General features: G+C 35.0%; 1 protein-coding gene across 7 annotated transcripts in view; it reads right to left on the minus strand.

Annotated features, from left to right (window-relative positions):
* Positions 1-22,730, minus strand: part of LOC149803373 (Golgi-specific brefeldin A-resistance guanine nucleotide exchange factor 1-like) — a 167,294-nt gene that overhangs the window by 84,013 nt on the left and 60,551 nt on the right. For all 7 annotated transcript variants that reach the window (XR_016420209.1, XM_089953086.1, XM_089953085.1 and 4 more), the window contains 5 exons: positions 16,590-16,792; positions 14,713-14,836; positions 7,950-8,075; positions 6,109-6,191; positions 3,445-3,508 (listed from right to left, as the gene is read on the minus strand). Coding sequence is in view for 6 of the 7 variants with exons in the window: in XM_089953086.1 (XP_089809212.1) it covers positions 3,445-3,508; positions 6,109-6,191; positions 7,950-8,075; positions 14,713-14,836; positions 16,590-16,792 (600 nt within the window). In the remaining variant the exon portion in view is untranslated. The remainder of the gene's footprint in view (positions 1-3,444; positions 3,509-6,108; positions 6,192-7,949; positions 8,076-14,712; positions 14,837-16,589; positions 16,793-22,730) is intronic.

Here is a 22,730-nt window from a genome sequence, read left to right on the forward strand (position 1 = left end):
ATCTAGACAATGGTATGAATGTATGTGTAAGGTTTCATGGCAATCCACCAAGACAATGGTATGAACGTGTGTGTAAGGTTTCATGGCAATCCACTTAAACAATGGTATGAATGTGTGTGTAAGGTTTCATGGCAATCCACTTAAACAATGGTATGAATGTGTGTGTAAGGTTTCATGGCAATCCGCCAAGACAATGGTATGAATGTGTGTATAAGATTTCATGGCAATTCACTTAGACAATGGTATGAATGTGTGTGTGCAAGGTTTCATGGCAATCCACTTAGACAATGGTATGAATGTGTGTGTAAGGTTTCATGGCAATTCACCTAGTGGATTATGAGGATCACTGATGACAGATATGTGCAAATGGACAGACTGATGATGGACAACAGACCATCCCATAAGTTCTTCTGGTCAAAGACATCTAAGGAACAGGGTTTTTGTGCCTAAAACAAACTAGAATGTCAAAAGTCATCCACTTTCATATTGTCATGTGAAACTTTCTGGCTACCTTCAATGAATGACATTCTGCTGATAATACATAAAAAATTGAATTTCTTCACTCATCAATTGTCAGTTAAACCTGTCCAAAAATGGACAGTGAAGTCGAGGACAATTTTATCTTCTTGAGACCAATGATCTTTATATGAAAGAATATTCAAGGAGTTTTCTGTGTATTCATACACCATATCAGACAAGTTCTCTCCATCCACCCACCCAACTACTAGAAATGGTTCTGTATTTAATACCTATCCCCTCTTTCACACTTTCCAGATAATTCAAGCTACAATACCTGAATTATACAAATGCAAGGTCGAAAAATGCACGATGCATGTCCATTACTGAACATAACAAGTGTCAGATTAATTCACGATGACTGATTCCATCATCCTTGTAATATAGTCAAACAATCCGCATGACTTTCAAGTTGGGCCTGAACATGTTCTGCAACCTGAAACCTATTTCTGACAATCTTATAATTCCACAGGGATCTAAAATCAATGATCAATCTGACACATCTGCAGCCTTACTTCAACCGATAGTTTGTACAATAACATGGCAGGATTGTGTATTGCATTAAAGAAATTAACTTTGTGGTTCTATAATATATAGAAAAGAGTGTCTGTAAATCAAAAACAAAATCCATAATAGTTATCTAGCTATTTCTTTATTTATACCCCTCTTTAAAATCATATTTATTTGTGTATCCAGAACCCAGCTTCGAGACAATGGTTTGTTTCAAAACCCAGAGGCTACAACAATAAGTCGTGACAACATGGTCATATGACCTTACCAGTAACAATACCCACTTCAGCGGCATAATTGGCAATACTGGCAACAAAGGGGTGTATAAACTGCTCACCGACATAACAAAGTGATTAGCTGAACAAACGAATAAACGCAAATTACTCCCTCTGAGAAGTTACTATAGTAACAAAACTGGTCAAGGACAGTGGGTGACTAGGACATCCCAACAAACTGGAGGGAATGCCTCCATATCCACTCAGTCATCATCGTCCCTACATTTATATTCTAACGGAAGTGAAGACACTCTGCAGGAATCCAATCAAACAGATCCCAAAACCAATGAAAGCCCAATGAGTCTACACTAGTGAGAATCAGTACTCTTGCCCAGCTCTTCTACACATACAGTTGTCAGTAGAAGTGAGATTTCGAACAAAAAGAGAAAACTGGAAGAACCAATTACAGAACACCAAGAAGTGAAATGTCTGCCACTACCTTCCTAATCAATTCTGCTTTATAAAGAAGCAAGAAAACTTCTTTCCAAATCTGTGAAATTAAAAAGAGTGGCTGACCACCTCCAAGAGTGTGGCCTTAAAGGGAAAATTTCTTGAGAATTAGAACTCAACCTATGCCCAAGATTCACTAATTGCCCTGAATTCGTCACTGCCTGGAACAACATTCTTCAAGAAGCCTCAAAGAAACCCAACAGCCTAACATTCACCCACACTTAATAGGACTGATGTTTGTGATACAGCCTTCTAGAACGCATGGAAAAAGCTAAGAGAGACTTGCCCTCTGGACCCAATTGAAAGTACAGAAGTGGCTTTTAAACAAATAAACAAATATTTATCAAAATTCTACCACAAGAAATATGGTACATTTTTAAAATGAAAATGAGTGTGTGAGAAGCAACCTTATGAGCCCCTGTACTGACGAATAACTGCACACACGACACGTGCCTCAAACCATAATCGTTATTCTGTGTCTCAAACTGAACTTGGAATACTTTTTTATAATGGGTACCCAGTTGTTCATTTTATAACCAGGGTTATTATTAATAGGCAGGTAGATGAGTACCTGGGTAACCACAGGCATCTTTACTCCTAATTATTGACTTCATGAAGATATTGTTCTGGTGTCATTTAGATGCATCTGAAGGCACTGCATTATCAATCTCTGACAAGTTGTGATGATAGCTGATGAAACTTTATGGGTATCTTTCGCAGAGGAAGAATGTGTGTGTCTGTGTCTCTGTGCATGTGTAGATGTGTCTGTGTACCAAACTACACTGACGATGATTATTTTACATGAAGACTCAACACACTGCACTCAGGAAAAATCATATCACACTTTAATTTTGTCTTCCTCTCGTTCATCTTGACATTCTGAGAACAGAGGACAACACCCCCACTGTCCAAGACTTGCACATGTTACATGACGTTGTAGAAGTATATTTCATGTAGGTGAGGCAAGACTCACGATTATTCTCACAAACTTTGTACCTCTGATATTTATTACATTTTGTCATTGTTGCTTCTAAAAAGACAAGAATGACAAAGAAAAACCAGGAAACAACAAATCAAAATATGAAAATTCACAACAACACCTACAATATCAAAAAAAATCAACAAATTCAACTCTGTTTGCAATTCAAACTTACAGCATGCACATCTGATGCTGTGGCATTCTTGTTTTCTGGAAAATCCCAACAAAGATTACCAATCTTATGTGAACACTTGAACACATATTAATCACAAGGACTCTTGAAAGATATGATCAGGTAATATACTGTATAAAGAAAAAAAAATGTTTTTGTCTTGTTGGAACTGACTGATAGGAGACAGTCACATTATCCTGATACCAGGTTGACCATTTTTATAAGTCTTTGGTTCGAACCCATGACCTCCAAAATCTGAGGTGTTATCTCTAACCACAAGAGCAGTCACTATAGATTTGTAATTTCATAATGAGCAGAAACAAAATCCATGCACTGAATCTGATAAAGTCCCTCAACAAAGTTATTGCAAACGGGACTTGTTTAGTATACACAATTTAGTAACGTTAGTGGAACAAACTGTTGAACTCACACACGAAAGTGCCCCTCCACAAGACATAATATAGAAATGTCTCTAACCAAACTATGTACTAGATGGGTGCCCTCTGCTGTATTTTGTCTGATGTGAACTTTAAGATAATTACCTTCCATAAATAATTTTCTCTGACTAGACCTGTGTGCTCAGCTGGCATGACAATTTCCTCATTTCTGAAAGAAAAATCATCTTAATAAGTAAATACAGAACTGCATTTTAAGTTTTGAAGATGCAATGATCAACTAAAATCTGAAGTAAACTTTCTTCAGCCAAAGTCAAACATATTTGAAAAAACAAAAATATAACACAGATGAAAGCATCAAGTTAATAACGGGTAACCAAGAGTTATTACTGGAAAGTGCAAATAAGTTTCAAAAATATGCCTGGCAACTGAGAGTCATTTGTCCAGTGGCTGGCCAGAAATGCAAATGTCAAACAATCCATCTTCAGTCTGTAAAACTACTCTTTTATTTCTGAATTTCATATGGATTTACTACAATGAAGACAATCATAACATGTCCATTATTTTTAGAAAATCCACTTCCACAAATCTGTATAAAATGTAATTTTTGTGTATTCTTGCAACATCAGATATACTGAATGGGTACATTTAAAAAGTACAATAAGAACGGCATGCAGTCCCCAGCCTGTCATGTGATACTGGGATTGCAATGAAATTGTTGTTGGATTTATTCTGACTGACCGAGTCACTATCCAGTCATGTGATATTGGGATTGTAATGAAATGATTGAGTGATGCATTCGGACTGAGTCACCATCCAGTCATGTGACACTGGGCTGTGCAATGAAATGGTTGTGTGATGTATTCCAACTGAGTCACCAGGTTGTTATGTGATATTGGACTGTGCAATGAAATGGTTGTGTGATGTATTCTGAGTCACCAGTCAGTCATGTGATATTGGACTGTGCAATGAAATAGTTGTGTGATGTATTCGGACTGAGTCACCAGGCTGACATGTGATATTGGGTTGTGCAATAAAATGGTTGTGTGATGTATTCTGACTGAGTCACCAGGTTGTTATATGATATTGGACTGTGCAATGAATTGGTTGTGTGATGTATTCTGACTGAGTCACCAGCCAGTCATGTGATATTGGACTGTGCAATGAAATAGTTGTGTGATGTATTCTGACTGAGTCACCAGCCAGTCATGTGATACTGGACTATGTTGTGTGATGTATTCTGACTGATTGGGTCACCAGCCAATCAAGCGATAGTGTGATTGTGCATTTCATAAATGGCTGTGTGATATATTCTGACTATGGCTTTATAATTAACTAAAACCTAATTTCCCCATCTTATGTTTACAAGCCACTACTGTTGTAGGTACCTGAGTGCAAACTAGATCACAACATCAAACATATTCTACATGCTCTTGACATAATTCCTCATATGAACATTTATTTTTGCACCATTCTTTTGACAGAAAATTTCCTTTGCTTGCAAAACAAATTTCCAAGAAAACTTCAAAGTAAATTTTCTCAATGCAAAACTTATTTGGGTTCAGTTTGAATCTGAGTGACTTTGGAGGAAATATGCCAGTGTGACTGGAGTGAGCTCCTTTCCCTATCATGTGACAGTCAGTAAATTGCAGTGATGATTACTAATGACTGGCTTGTATTTGTTCCAAGTAACTTTACCCCTCAGTAACCAGGTCCCTCTGTAAAGTGGTCCCTCTATAGCCTGTCACCCTAGCCCTATGAGACCTAGTTTCACTGTAACTCAACTTCTCTGCAACCTGGACCCTCTCTGATCCAACCCTCTATAACTTGGTATCTCTGTTACCTCAACTGTGTTTCAGCCAGGTTTGACAATAAAGGGGCCGAATGCACCCTTCATTTGAAACAGTGAGACAATGGTGTGACCATAATGGGTCTATTATTAAATGAGACATTATTTACATAGTCTACTGTTTTTCTTTTTTTGTTGTTGCTGTCACTGTGTAATCAAATTTTATTCTTTGACTGTGATACAGTCGCAAAGAAATCAGCTATCCATCATTCCATATAGACTTCTTAGCAAAACTCTTTAGAGTTTACACATGACAAATGGTGCTAAATATCATGTGACTGAAAAAACATTCTAACAACAATTCCCAAGACTACAAAGTTTTCTTTTAATTATCAATAAAACAGACTACTAGAACAAATCAATATGTCACTTGAATTTGCTTCATAATTTTTTATTCTATTTCAATTCAGTCACATGCCAATCATATTCTTAACTGCTTAGCCAAGAAATACTGATATACTGTGTACAAGTTTTTCCAAAAGATTCCAAGGTTTGCCATGCATTGGATTAGGACAGTGCGGTAAAACATAGTATGAATATAACTATCTGTGCATTCAAACAAGATCACTTAATAGATTTGATTCCCCCCCCCCAAAAAAAAATAACAGCAATTCAGACATTTATTAATTAGCACATTTCTAACAGAAACAAAATTTTCCTTTTTCATTGTTTTGTTACATTTTTGGAACATCAGATATCTTTAACTGTGGGACTTATTGTCTTGTTTTGACAAACTCTACAAGGGCTCATCCCGATTGAAACAATAACTATCTGTAACCTGGCTCTCTTTTTCAGATTCACCCCTTATTTTGGAAACAACAAAACCATTATAATACTAATAAACCTCTATATTCTGGTAACTGGTAACTCTTTAAAATGGACAACAATTTTATATCAAAGCAGTGTTGATTTAAGAAGTTCTACTGTTCCCATAATTATGTACAACTTATCAATAAACTCACTTGATTGCTTGGTATATTTCCTCTAGCATCTCATGCTCAAAATCCTGACCACCATTGGTCTTAGCGAGGTTCTTCTTGAACTCCTGTTCAAAGAAATTCAAAATTTTATTAACAATTCTTCCATGAACACTTGAATTTTGACCCCTTTGGGCAACTGATAACAAGCTTTGAAATCAATCCAACAGAAACAAGTCAGTGCAAAGATTCAAATGCTATTTTGGGAAATATAAAATGTTTTCCTAAAATAAATAAATGTGGTGTATGTACTAATTTACATATATTAATACATTTATATGCACTTAACACTTATCACACTACAATATCATGAATCCACATTTAACTAAAAAGAAATGGGATGCAATCATTTGAGGTAAAAGGCCACATCTGTCCAGCATGAACTCAATCTCCAAACCTAAATATTACTGTTTTCTGCCACATTTCAAATTTGCTCTTATCTCTGTCGATTATGCTATACCACTCTTGTGCAAATAATATAACATTACCTCCTTTATAATTTTTCTTGGGGTTATGATCACAAATATTATGTGGCCATCTCACAATTAGTACAAAGATAATGCAAGACATTCTGAGCATGCTAGAAAATTACACAATGTGAAAAAACTAGTAGGTGAGTTTTTCTTAAACCAGCTAAAATTATGCACCTTCTAACTGTTTTAGTGAAGACCACTGATACATTTAACTGTGACAAAAAAAACTATGTAAAAGCCTGTATTAAAGCTGCTTTAATGGATGATACATTTAACTGTGACAAAAAACACTATGTAAAAGCCTACATTAAAGCTGCTTTAAAGGATGATACATTTAACTGTGACAAAAAATACTATGTAAAAGCCTGTATTAAAGCTGCTTTAATGGATGATACATTTAACTGTGACAAAAAAACTATGTAAAAGCCTGTATTAAAGCTGCTTTTAATGGATGATACATTTAACTGTGACAAAAAATACTATGTAAAAGCCTGTATTAAAGCTGCTTTAAAGAATGATACATTTAACTGTGACAAAAAACTCTATGTAAAAGCCTGTATTAAAGCTGTTTTAATGAATGATACATTTAACTGTGACAAAAAAAAACTCTATGTAAAAGCCTGTATTAAAGCTGCTTTTAATGGATGATACATTTAACTGTGACAAAAAAATACTATGTAAAAGCCTGTATTAAAGCTGCTTTAAAGGATGATACATTTAACTGTGACAAAAAACTCTGTGTAAAAGCCTGTATTAAAGCTGTTTTAATGAATGATACATTTAACTGTGACAAAAAAAACTCTATGTAAAAGCCTGTATTAAAGCTGCTTAAATGGATGATAAATTTAACTGTGACAAAAAAATACTATGTAAAAACCTGTATTAAAGCTGCTTTAAAGGATGATACATTTAACTGTGACAAAAAACTCTATGTAAAAGCCTGTATTAAAGCTGTTTTAATGAATGATACATTTAACTGTGACAAAAAACTATGTAAAAGCCTGTATTAAAGCTGCTTAAAAGGATGATAAATTTTAACTGTGACAAAAGAATACTATGTAAAAGCCTGTATTAAAGCTGCTTTAAAGGATGATACATTTAACTGTGACAAAAAACTATGTAAAAGCCTGTATTAAAGCTGCTTTAATGAATGATACATTTAACTGTGACAAAAAAGCTATGTAAAAGCCTGTATTAAAGCTGCTTAAAAGGATGATAAATTTAACTGTGACAAAAGAATACTATGTAAAAGCCTGTATTAAAGCTGCTTTAAAGGATGATATATTTAACTGTGACAAAAAAAACTCTATGTAAAAGCCTGTATTAAAGCTGCTTTAATGGTTTTAACTTTACCTCAACAGTCATGGGAATGTTCTGTTTCTTGACATTGTGATTGTGTTGATCTACATTCAGCATGATGACAGCATAGGCCAGTGTGAAGGCAGCATCAGCATTAACAAAGGGTTCTCCATTGGATTTCTGTCATATACAAAGTTACAAGTGTTTATTATGTAATATTTAAAAACTAAGACAAAAATTTTAATATAAAATAATGTCAACAAGTGAAGTGATGCCTAAGTGTTAATAACAAATGTCTCACTTTTATACCGCATGAAAAAAAGATCATCAAAATAAATGCACTTGAAGACAGGATAGCCAACTCAATTCAACTGAATTTTAGTTCCTTCCACTTAATATATTTTGAACAACTGTTATGACTTTATGGTCTTAAGTAACTGAAAAAAGCAAAACCAACAAGTTTTGTAAAACTAAACAAAAAATTTAATTCTCTAAGTTAGAAAATGAAAATTTAAGAGGAACTTACAGTATTATCAATTCAATCCAAAATAATCCTAAAACGTTCTGCAAGTCCAAAAGAACTTCGTGTTCACAATAAATTCCAGGTCACTGAATGTGCTATGTATCACAATGGCATTGTCCAGAACTACTGTGAACAAATTACCCTAGAATATTATTTTAGTCTCAAGTCAAAGAACACTTTGTAATTCCAATGAATAATCCAAACAAATATCTATACACAACATGAAACACATCTGCAGACTGATATTAAAATATGAACATGGGAAATAAGAATGAATTAGCTGATCAACTCTCATCCTTATATACACCCTTGCAACACAACATCACAATATTTTCCTACCTAACCCATGTCACAGTACTTCCTACCATGACTTATGTCCCAGTACCCCACATCACAACAGAACCCACCTCAATGATCTATCTAATGGGAAATCACCTTCAACTTGTACACAGGTTCACTATTATGATCAATTTTAAAACAATTTGTCAACACCTACTGATACTTCATACGCAATCTACTGAGACGTGCCAAACGTGAAAACACAAAATAGATACATAAAACATAAATAGATACATAAAACACATTGTACTTTTTGTTAATGTAAATATTAGCCTCCATTACTGCATACTGATAAACATATCTTGCAACCAATCTGAAATTTCCACATAAGAGTTATTATATATGAAGACAAAGTGACAGACGAGTGCCATATTAGGGCATGAGTAGCTGTTGCCTTTTATGATCATTGTTCCCTAATGCCACAATACAGATGAAGAAAACAATTTTTTTGTTTTTGCCTCTGCTGGTGTGTCCCTGAGAGAGGTACTAGTTTTTTACGAAATACTGTGCATTCATCACACATGCACATCACCTGCAATTATTCTGAATTGATAAAGTGAGGTTTATTGTCATGTACATGGTCTATTTGTTCATCTACACTGTGGTGACTTAAGGAGAAGAGTCATATGGAGGAACCTAAGTTCAACCTGCATAAAAGAATTTCCAGGAATCCACAATAAATAAAGTCACCTTCTTCTGTCGCTTCATTATTTGTAGCTGCTAAGTATTGAAACCATTTCAGATACAACAGCACAATATTCTCTGAACATGGGAAATTGTTGTTGTTGTTGTGGGGTTTAACGCCATTTTTCAGCACGATAGGCTATACATGGCGGCCAGTATTAATGGTGGAGGAAGAACCCGGAAAACCCCGGAAAGAACCACCGACCCACGAGAAGCTACTGGCAAGCTTTCTCACATGCCCACATTGGCTGAATCTTAGACTCGAACCGCCGCAGACAGAGGTGAGATGGCAGTGATCCGTAATGAAGAGCGCTATAGACCACTCGGCCACTTGGGGCCCCGAACATGGGAAATAAGAATTTTGAACATAGGAAATAAGAATTTTGAACATAGGAAATAAGAATTTTGAACATGGGAAACAAGAATTTTGAACATGGGGAAACAAGAATTTTGAACATGGAAAACAAGAATTTTGAACATGGGAAATAAGAATTTTGAACATGGGAAACAAGAATTTTGAACATGGGAAACAAGAATTTTGAATATGGGAAATAAGAATTTTCAGAGACAACAGCAAATATTCTTCGACCTAGTCTAGGACCCTGGACCCAATATAATGGATAGAAGATATTTAACTAGTCTCAGGTACTGTCACACTAAGTTTACACATAATTAACTTATTTTCACGCATAGCATTAATGTTAATGTACTGTTTTGCTTAGAACATCATGCAGGCTGATATAAAAATAAGAAAAAAGAACTGCAAAAATGTTTATAATTGTTTTGAGGCAGCACTCTGAAGTTCATATTTTGCATAGGGGCAAATTTTTAAAGAAGAATTTCCAGGATTTTCCTTACTACATATGCTGGATATTTAAATAAAACTTTGTATATCTTAGGTAATGTTAAAACAACTTTGATTTCCTTCATTTTTGTATATATTAAATGATTTAATGTGGGTTATAAAGTATAAAGCGTGACCTTACTTCAAATGTGCTCCTATCAAAGAACTGGTAGCTTCTCTTTGTTATTTTCACTATCTGGAGTTCAGAGGTAAATTGTAAAAATTAATGGAGCTGATAACTTTTTTAAAAACGTTTTATATAGTTTCTAATTTATTCATTGCACTGTCAGAAAAAGCTGGTATTGTCTAGTCTGGCAAAATTTATTTTTCCCTATTTTAATAAATGTCAAACATTGTGTACTTTAGACTAATTCAGGCTAACTTTTATGTGTACTTAGATCATTTACAATTTCCACAAGCACAATATCCAAAGAAATTTCAGCCACAGTACATTAAATTAACATAAATGTATGCCAACATTCCATCCACTGTGCATGTCACAACTGCAAACAACTTCACCTTACACCTGCCACTCTCTCAGAAGTACATGATATATGTGTGTGTGTGTGTGATTTGGATTTTTAACATAGCTTTAACAATTTTTCCATCATATCACTATGATGTCTGCAGTGTGACAGTTTATAGTGATGTCTAGCACTGGGGCATCATGCCGCAGACATGTAGCATTATGTCCCGCCCAGTCTAATTATCCTGACACCAGGCTGACCAGTCCTAACACTAACCTCTTAATGCTGAAAGCCAAGCAAGGCAACTGTTAGTACCATTTCTGTAGTTGTTGTTGTTGTTGTAGGGTTTAACGCCATTTTTCAGCACACAATAGGCTATGCATGGCGGCCAGTATTAATGGTGGAGGAAGAACCTGGGAAATCGCCAGAAAGAACCACTGACCCTCGAGAAGCTACTGGCAAGCTTTCTCACATACCCACACTGGACCTACGCAGACAGAGGTGAGATGGCAGTGATCCGTAACGGAGAATGCTTTAGACCACTTGGCCACTCGGAGCCCCACCATTTCTGTAAGTCTTTGGTATGACTTGGCCAGGGATTGAACCCACAACTTACCTCATCTGAGGTCGATGCTCTAACCACTAGGCCACCAGAGTGGTCCATAATATATGTAGAGTGCCCCCCAGTTAAACCCCATGTCATACTAATCATTCATTCAAGGGTAGCAGTGACAAGATTAGGACAGTTGTTGTGGCAGCCATATTGGATGAGCACCATTTTCATATAGACATCCATTTGGAGAGGAGTAGAAATACGACTTTTCATTCAGGAGAGTTTCAAGATGGCTGCTGTGGTAGCCATACTGGATGTCAGAATGGCACCATTTTCATTTATGGACAACTGGACATCATAAGAAGTCATCTGGTGAAAGCACCATAACATTATGACCTTCTGTTCAAGCAGAGTTGTGGTAAAAAGTTTTAGGATGACTGCCAAGGCAACCATATTGGATGTCAGACCAGCACTATTTTTATTCTGCACCAGCTTGAGATCATAAGAAGTCTTTTAGTTTGGGTTAGACCTTTACAGCACATAAACACAAGTAGGTTATTTAGTGTAGAGACAATGGGAGTAAAGTGCCTTGCACAAGGACACAACACTGTAGCTGACTCAAAATGATCCGTTGGTATATTTGAACCTGCACCAATTTAGTTAGAAGTCCAGCATGATAAAGGGTCCACTGAGCCAATGGAGATCTACAGTAACAACATACCATAGCAACATAAGCTCTCTGAATAATATATCTGCATCAAATGAGGAAGCCCACAAATAAAGCTTTCACTATGCTCCAGTGAGACCTTTGATGTCTGCAAGGTAGCATCTGTATGAAGGTCAAAAAGATCTGCAGACAACTTTATGGATATAAAAACCATGTGCCTTGATGTCTTGGTAATAGCCTCCAACAATCTCTGCAATGCAGCTGGAAATGAAGATTCCTGCTTCAAGAAAGCTATATCAACTTAATTAGGAGCTAGGCCAAGGTCCCATCCAAAAGCCTCATTTGGGAAACACAGGAGTCCAAGGTGGAAGGTCTTATGTTGCCAGGCAGGCTAATGGACCCTGTAGCTAGAGAATGAAGCCTGGGACTGAAAAGTAGAGGAGGGGACAGACCAATTTATGTGCTTCCCTTACATGGGCAGCTGGGACTTGATGACTTCCCTCTACTGATAAGTGCCAGGGATCGTTCCCTCATGGTAGCTGACAACAACCTTCTATGTGTCAGTCATCCATCTTTACAGAGCAGGTAATTTCTGTACTCCAGAACAAAACATAGACCCCTCCCATATGTTAGCTGAAGACTTCTCTAAATTGATAAGTGCCATAGTATCCTGCTGGAAATGGAGGGGATCTTCTAGAGATGAAGTGAAATAAGTAGATAATTCTTCCTGACCTATAGGCATGGTAACTTTCCACTAAGTCCCATACCTTGTCAGGCCAAAGACAATAAATAGGACAGGCTTCCATATGTACACCTGCATTTGATGCTCAACCTCTTGTGTGTTCCTAGCAGTCTTTTATGACTGATTTATCCACAACTTGAGAAATAGTGAATGCTGAACGGAAATACATGCAGCAACAAAATGAACTGGAACAAAAATTTTATTTGTAGCACTCTTAACACTTACTAAAAGAAGGATAAAAAAATAAAGCAACTCTTCATTTGCATGGCAATCAAAACCCTCATATGTTATAGATAAATGAAACTTGCTAAAGACTGGTGAGAAAACATCAGAAACAACACAAAAAGGATTTATTCAACAGCAAAAATGCCAAAAGATGATTGAAATTGTAAAGCATCCAAGGAACACATGAGAATTCCAAGAAAAGGAAGGATGATATTCAAACAGTTGGAAACTGATTAAGGTATCAGATTGCGATTATACGTTTTTTTCTTTATCTTCAATTACTTATTGAAAGAGGGACTAATCATCTTGTATATTAGACTAGTACCTGGAATAACTACAGCAACGCGATATCAGTGTATTACTGCTGCTAAAACAAGATTATCAAGACTGCAATGGTGGATATTATACCATTAGATCAGTAACAATATGAAAACAGAACCCAAGAGCATATAGTAAGAAGTGTTTTAGTGAAAACTCCATGTCGATATGACCAATTATCCAAGTGAAGTAGTAGTACCAAGATTTTAAAGATGGCCACTATGGTTATGTTGGAGCTTTAATTGACACCATTTCAATTAGTACCAATGATTTATCATAAGCAGAATTGTAGTGAAAATCCCATGTCAATACAACCTTCTGCCCATCAGAAATAGTGAGAAGATTGTTACAGTGGCAGCCATGATAGCTATTTTGCTTCTCAGACTGGCACTAGTTTATTTAGGACCCTGAAACAATCTATGAAGCCTTTAGTGTCAACTGATATGACCATACAAACTGGATACCCATACAAACAGCCATTTGTCCCATGAGGAAAACCTATCAGAGCATACGAAATGAATAAAATGCTAATAATTAACAAATCCAATTAATTTCTGTCCCCCATCTACCATGATGAGGTCACAAATGACTGATTGTAGAGTGAAGGGAAAGTGAGACTGAAAACTGAAATATTGCCCCATGACCTTGACCTTAAAGACAGAATCCCCAATGTGAATCCCTTCTAATGATATTTATAAGCATTCAAAATCCATACCTTAATCTTAAATGGCTCTAAAGTTACTGAGCCAAAAGAAATATGTGATGAAAAATTATATTACTGAGTCATAACCTCGACCTTGAAGACTGAAGACTACATGTCTTTGTGGATACTTGAGTATACAACATTTCATCCATTCATCACTAATAACTCTAACATTGAAAAGGAAAAGGAAAAGTGTAATGGTAAACTTAAAATGTTAATCAATTACCTTTATCCTGAAGACAGGACCCCAAATATGGTGCATGACACATCTTCTACTAATAATGTACATGTATGCCAAGTTTCATCCCTTAATCTTAACTGGCTTTAGAGTCAGAGTGGAAGGGAAAGTGCAATGAAAATGTAGAACTAATGAGATTTTACCCTGACCTTGAAGACAGAACCCTCAAAGTAACATGCAACACACCTCCTAATAATGATGTATAACTGTATCAAGTTTTATTCCTCAATCACAAATGGATTTTAAGTTATAAAGTGGAAACAAAAGCATGAACGACATAATTCCAGATTACTTAATGTTATGAAGTAAAAATCTTTTCATTCCAAAGTTACACAGTTTTTGTGTAAACATCCTTGTGGTGGGAAGATAGATGAATTGCCAACATAACAAGCCATATTTATGCTTGGGCATAATGACATCAAATAAAAATTCTCAATAAAAATATTGAATCTATAAATATTGAATCATTTATGATTGTATAACTGTAAAAATCACTCATATTTTTTCTACTTACATGCCAGTGGTCAGCAAAATGCTCCAACAATCGCGATATCACTGGAGCCTCACCTGGGAGACGAAAAGTTTCCAAATATAATCTTAAGGCTTCATCGATCCGCAACTCCTCAAAAAGAAAGGATCTGTCAAGTTAAAGAAAAGGCATCTTCATAATCTTGCATTATGCAGAAAGGTAAGCCTTATAAGACAGTGACCTAAATATAATTATCTTGACTGCCTAAATAATCACTAAAATGATTTTCAACTATGAGTGTGTCTACATATCATATGACTGTGGTCCAAACAATAATAACCTTTACAACAAGTGAATATTCCATTTAATTAATTGTTTTGGTATAGCTCCACAACTAAACCTGGAAATTCCATCTGTGTCATTTCATTATAGGGAGTTTCTATATAAGGGCACTTTTTGCAGAATGATAGTGGGACATATTTTATACAAGTCCATAACACAACAGCTCATAATAAATAATGGATTCAATGTAAATTCTCCTGCTCTTAAGCCGAACCAAGGATTTATCACACATGCTGAATAAAATTAACAGATAATAGATCACAGTCCATTTTCACTGTTGCTACCAGGATCAAATTGTTCTACTTTATAGCCTGTGTCCCTGGTATCCCCTACATCCAAACACTTTTCCATTATAGAAAAGATGCACTATCCATTTTAAAACTCCCTCTTCCCACAATTGTCTTTCAACACCTGAATCATAGACAAATGTTGTCTAACTCCAGTATGTCCACCTTTCCACACTGAAAGTCATCACCTCAATGACATGTTTAGCATCAGAGCGACACAGTGCAAGAAAATAAACATATGTATACTGCATACTCTTGTCTGATTAGTCCAAATGGACTACTAGTCAGAGGGCTATTTATATTATAAGTGATATATACCATGCACCAATCATTAACCCATTTTCTTCATCTGAACAGGTTCAATCTTATGAGCATGTTTTATAATTCTACAAAATACTGGCCTAATGTGTTCACTTTATCTACAGAAATCAAACCCTGGTGCATGCACTAAATTAAGTCTAAGATCTACCTGCAGCTGGGTATCGATGTCATTCAAATTCTGCCTATTTCTTAATGATAGCTAAGAAGATGGGATAATCACAGATGATGTGTGCAATCTGCATGACACACAAGTGGTAAAGCTTTTATGATCGTCACACTGGCCATGAAGGGCAGACTTGCCCCCTCTCTACTGTATTAATAAATGCACAGTACAAATCCCAAGAGAAATAGAGAGAGAAAAAAATCTGGAGTGGCATAAGTGGTTCCAGTTTTACAAATTAATGGTGGTAATTGTGTTCCTTAGTGTTATTTTTATTAAAGAAAAAATAATGCTAATTTCATTCTGAGGAAAAAAAGAACAGGAAGCTTTTATAATATTTCAAGCTGTTAAATAACTTACTACTAAATCTGTCATACATGGACATACTTTTCTGAAGTACTATATGCAGACAAGCTGTCAATTTTTTAATTTAATTGCCAATTTATTTACTTCTTTTTTGTTGCTATACTCAAGTCAATGATACTATTCTATTTTCTTCACAGTGTGCACCCCCCCAATACTGGTGTTGCACTCCCATTTTAGCTATATAAGGGGTAAAAAATCCCTTGATCCAAGAAAGCAGTGGTATCATTGTTTTACCAGAAATAAACTCTTGTGTATTTGTTGATTATCTTTGAGTTAACTCCCTTGGTTTGTGCTGAAACCAAAAATTGGAATGATCTGTAGAAAATCATTTACATTCAAAATTAATTTATCTAATTATCCAATATTTACATCTGATATTTTTACATCCTGATATTTTTCATGGCAACATTTGTAACACTATAAATAAAATTCTAATTAAAACTTACTTGACAAAAGCCTCCAATATTGTGTCATTTTTCCTATCACTGATATATTCTCCAATCATTTTCTTATCGAGCTTTGGATTCTCCTTAAGCAATAGGATAACTTCCCCATAATCTAGAGGTGTCTTGAGGAACCCCTGTTCCTGCAGATACTTGATTCCCTTGGCTGGTTTGGCATTGAACTGCTCTGTCCCTGTGTGATAAACCTGTGGAAAGAAATATCACTTGCTGTGAATTCACTTTTTTGTGGGGTGTGTCAAATATCATGGATTATATGGCTGCAACTACTTAATGTCAATCTGCAAAGATTCCAGAATCTGAATATCCAAGGAACAACTTACTGTCAATCTATGAATATTACGGAATATGAATATCCAAGGAACAACTTAAAAGGAACAACTTACTGTCAATCTGTGAATATTACGGAATCTGAATATCCAAGGAACAACTTACTGTCAATCTATGAATATTACAGAATCTGAATATCCAAGGAACAACTTACTGTCAATCTGTGCATATTACAGAATATGAATATCCAAGGAACAACTTACTGTCAATCTGTTAATATTACGGAATCTGAATATCCAAGGAACAACTTAAAAGGAATAACTTACTGTCAATCTGTGAATATTATGGAATATGAATATCCAAGGAACAACTTACTATCAATCTGTTAATATTACAGAATCTGAATATCCAAGGAACAACTTAAAAGGAACAACTTACTGTCAATCTGTCAATATTACGGAATATGAATATCCAAGGAACAACTTACTGTCAATCTGTGAATATTATAGAATCTGAATATCCAAGGAACAACTTACTGTCAATCTGTGAATATTACAGAATCTGAATATCCAAGGAACAACTTAAAAGGAACAACTTACTGTTAATCTGTGAATATTACAGAATCTGAATATCCAAGGAACAACTTAAAAGGAACAACTTACTGTCAATCTGTGAATATTACAGACTATGAATATCCAAGGAACAACTTACTGTCAATCTGTGAATATTACAGAATCTGAATATCCAAGGAACAACTTAAAAGGAACAACTTACTGCCAATCTGTGAATATTACGGAATATGAATATCCAAGGAACAACTTACTGTCAATCTGTGAATATTACGGAATCTGAATATCCAAGGAACAACCTACTGTCATTCTGTGAATATTACAGAATCTGAATATCCAAGGAACAACTTACTGTCAATTTGTGAATATTACAGAATCTGAATATCCAAGGAACAACCTACTGAAAATCTGTGAATATTACGGAATCTGAATATCCAAGGAACAAATACTGTCATTCTGTGAATATTACGGAATCTGAATATGCAAGGAACAACTTACTGTCATTCTGCGAATATTAAAAAATCTGAATATCCAAGGAACAACTTACTGTCAATCTGTGAATATTATGGAATATGATTATCCAAGGAACAACTTATTGTCAATCTGTGAATATTATGGAATATGATTATCCAAGGAACAACTTAGGGTTGTTCCAGTAAAACATATACCCCCCGGGGGGAAGGCACTTTCAAATTCAACCACCCCACAACAGAAGCAATTTAAAAAAAATTATGATCCACCTTCAGATGTGTTTTAATCGAGAAACACTGTCCCCTACAGAAGTATATTTTTTAACATAATTTCTGGCTATGGGTTAGTGGGCGGCAGAAGCGATTTTAATATTGGGTTGGGGACAGAAGCGATTTAAATGACAGCTGGCTGGAGGTAATCTACTGAATTCATATACATCATATAATCTACTGCATATTTTTATTTATATTCATTCATTATAATCAGTCTTTTGTCCTTTCGTTTTTGTGGCAACCAAGTATGTCTCTGATACTGTGAAATCCCAGATTTTCATGGTGGCTTATTATTTGTAGATGTCATTGATCAGTCCATTAATACCTACTAATTTAACATCCATGAATACAGATTTTATAATAGATACTTTCATTCTAATACAGAAATCATGAATTTGTATCCTTACTAAACTCTGTGTTTCCTAAAGTGATCAATATGTCTTGCTATTTTTCTTTGTTCTCAGGCATGCTGCTTTTGATTAGAATAATAGTTAAATCTTGTATTGCTTTAAATGTGTGGTCAGATTCTATGATTCATTGTTATTATTTTTTCCAATAAATGTTTTGGTAAACTTTTATGATTTGTGAGAGAAAAAAAACAATGATGCCTGTTGAAGTGATGTTGCATCATTTGTCTACTTTTACACCATATCAGTTCTTGTAAGAACATCTTTTTCAGTTACTAATGTCTTATTTTTACACCTTGTTGCAAGACTAATATAAAGTTATAACAAAATATAGCAATATTTTTATATCAGATTTTAAAAAATGGATGAAAGTCTAGGAATCATTTTTCCCAGAGCACTCATAAAATTAATGTCACTGCAGTTAACTGCATTGTCAACAGCATCATCATCACTGATGGCCTAGCAGTAACATTATGTACTTTCAATCCAGTTGTCACAGGTTCTATCTCCCACTTCTAGTCTTTGATATGAGACTTATACCTATGGCCTGAGGGGCTTTCATGGCAGAGTGGTATAAGATGCTTGTCTTGTGATACAGATCTGAGGGGCTTCCATGGCAGTGGTACAAGATGCTTGTCATGTGATTACTTGCCTCCAATGTGCAAATGAGAATGTTGCCAGTTACTTGTGGAAGGTCAGTGGTTCTACATAAGTGGTGTTTGGTGTTTTAAAAGGACTTGGATTTTATTCAGCAGTAAAACTGGCTGCCATATATAGATTCTCTTCATCTGAAAATGGTGTAAAGGCCATACTGATCTACTGAAACCCTGAGAGCTCATGTCTAAATGACTTCAGCTGTTGGAGATAAACGTCAAATCAACAGAGGCTCCATATGCCCAAGTGTACTAAGGTGCTTGCTTTTATATCACTTAAACATCTCACAGAGTGAGTTTGTGTCACAGATCAACCAATTTAGGTTGGTGGTCTTTCGCAGTCCTTCCTCCACCTAATATATTGTAAAAAAAATCACCAAAAAACCCCAAATCAAACCACACTGAATCAACCAACTAATCAACTGTAGCAACAGCAGAAAAGGTACTAGTCAATCATTTTTGCCACAGCTGTATGAGTTTACAACTTTTGACTCGAGTAATTTTTGTAGACAATAGAATATCGTCAGTTATGCCTTTCTGACAGTTACCTAAAAGTCATCATCAGTTGGTGCAAATGGATTTTTCATGGTGAGCATATGAGATGGAAAAGTCTTGAGCAATCCTGCATCACACACTGCCAAAAAGTTTACATTTTAGCTCACTTAAATTTTCTCTTAACAATGTTCATTGTTCCAACTAGAACTCTTACAATTTATTCAAGCTATATTTACCAATATCTGATTATATGCATCTAATAAATATTTGTAACAAAGTATGAGAATGCATCAATGTTTTTCAATGATGCATTTGAATTGAGCAATAACCACAATCAACAAACCAAGAAATTAAATTATTCACATCTCTCAGGCAGAAGTAAGGTAAAATCATAATCTGCCAAAAGATTTTTAATTTTTTAAATATTTTTTCCAACCATACTGATTCAGTGGACATATCACCAGAATGGACAGAAACAGACCAGAAGGTTAAAATCAATTTCATACAGCTTTTAAGTAGTTAAATTCATATTGGTTTAGTTAACTGTACACCCTTTACTGTCTTCCTTTTGATGAAATTTCTTACTGAAGCTAAGAAAATAATGTTGCACACATAAAAAAAAGAGGCACACTTCTACTAATTATTGCTTTTATTATACTTCTCCATTCCAGCCTGTTCTAATGATCTTCTCCCCCCACATACTGTTTGTCTTGTTTATGATATGTATCTAAATTTCTCACTTTTCCTACTACTATACAAATGTTCTGTGAATATGCATATCAGTGTGAAACACAATGGGGAGACTAAATCCAAGATTAAAAACCTCTACATTTCTGGATATATTCTGCTTGGATTCCATATTTCTGCATAAAACTCAAGAGTTCAGGACTCTGCACTAATTCAATTCCCACTGTAAATTTGTGCAAACACCACGATTTTTAAAATTTAGTAACTTAAAATTTTGAGTGCTCATGCTCAAATTTATATCAGTATAGACACATCTATGATGACAGCTTTTGTGAAGAAAAAAACCCATAACAGCCGCACCATTTTCTGGATCTATACAAATTTGAAATGTGTGCTTTCAATACTGCACCAAAGAGTCAGCTGCTGATTTCAGTAATGAGTCGTCCAAACACGGGTCTGGAAAATATGTTAATAAAACAATGTCCCTCACTTTTTTCAGTTACAAGGAGGACAAGCTCTCAAAAGATTGTTTTTACTAAAATCTTACTTTCATTATCAACCAATCAGGGACAGTCAAACACATATATACTATATTTTATCTTCACTGATTTATAGTATGGTTCTCGTTCTTTCAAATCTGTAGTAATGGGAGTCCTTGAACAACTCAGTGGTTGTAAGCCTTTTTCGACCATGCTGAATGGACACACTGTAAGATAATTTTCAAGTAGCAGAAATACCATGGGATAATCAGAGACCAATAAAATTGAATAGTCAAGTTATCTCCTCTGCAGGGATGCTGCCAGGATTTCAGGATGTACTCTAAGTTTTGTGTGTGTGTGATCTCCAATGAGGAAGTGGTGGTGGTGGGAATAGCCATTGTTAAATATCTCCTTAACAATTAAATATCTGTCACTCTTTCTTACTGTTCCACTCTGTTACAGCTCTACTGAAATTAAAATTCTCAAAGAGATGTCATCTCTAGTTGTATAGCAATTATTACTGTGAGGTCATTGGACATGGTCACCTGGTTGTGGTGGGGTCTTGGTTGGGATGGCATAAAGACTATAGGCTTACTCCATATTTGACAGCTAATTATGATGTTGTCAAAAGAATTAAAAAATTTCTAGCAATTCAGTTGGACTTGGATACTTGATTCATAGTCAATGAACAGGTTCTAATATTGATGTGTTTATTTTGGAGCTATGTTCCTCCATCACATTCAAGATTTGGATATACCAAAGGTGAAATTGGTACAGTTGCTTCCTAAACTATTATCGTGGCTACTTCAGATGTTATTTAATGTGAGACTATAATGCAAGAACTCGTAGCTTCAGTGATTTTTGGGTTAAAAAAAATTAATTTCTTCTCAAACAACTCAATTTGGTGCAGATTGCATTGTTTTTTAATGATACGGTGAGAATTTTTGATGTGTAAAAATTGCACAAGAAATGAACATCAGATCAGAAAATTACTATCACTGGGAAAATACTAATAGGAATATACTGAAATAATGATATAATTATTTAAGTAGAATATGTGGTGACAATATGAGCACTAGTTCTACAACTTTGTGCAAAATACATCTTGTACAACTATTCTGTTGTTTCTAACAGCACTGTAATATGGCAATAATTTCTGTCCACTTTTTATTTTAGTCCCTTGCTAATTAATAGTTTTAGATTTTACAACACTAAGCACATTTTACCTTTTGACAATAACACATCATTATAAATATTTAGATGCAAGAAAATAGAAGTTACAATTTTATTAAAAGCACTGGTACCAGTAAGACTAAAGGAGATGGTAAAAAAAAAAAAGAATCAGGATGAACAGATTAGTAGTTTTTTAGTAGTGTAGTAAGAATCCATATATCAGAATGACATCAAGTATTTTTTCATCAATTTCATCATCAGTTAATGATACCACTTAAAAATGTATTGTACTAGATAATATACTTTTTTAGTTATCCATTTTGCAATACAAATACCAAATGATGGCTTGGAACTAAGTGCCAAAAGGTCTGCAGAAAATACCACCATGATCTATATATATGGAAGAACCGAACATAAACAGGTCAAATTTGATCCATCTTGCTTTGAGTTTACACAGATGAGTCAGTCTCTTATATTTAATGTCATTTAATTTTTGCACATGAGAGCATGTACATCATTTGGTCATACATCTGCATATGATACAAAAGTTTTTCTTTTTATTCTTTTGTTGCTCAGTGGTTCTGCCAACTTGAGATCTACACACACTTAATTATGTTGTATGGGGATTCTCTGATGTTCCTTATGAGCAT

The sequence above is a fragment of the Sinohyriopsis cumingii genome, chromosome 3 (assembly GCF_028554795.1).
Source record: "Sinohyriopsis cumingii isolate HCF-2022 chromosome 3, ASM2855479v2, whole genome shotgun sequence".
NCBI lineage: Eukaryota > Metazoa > Mollusca > Bivalvia > Unionida > Unionidae > Sinohyriopsis > Sinohyriopsis cumingii.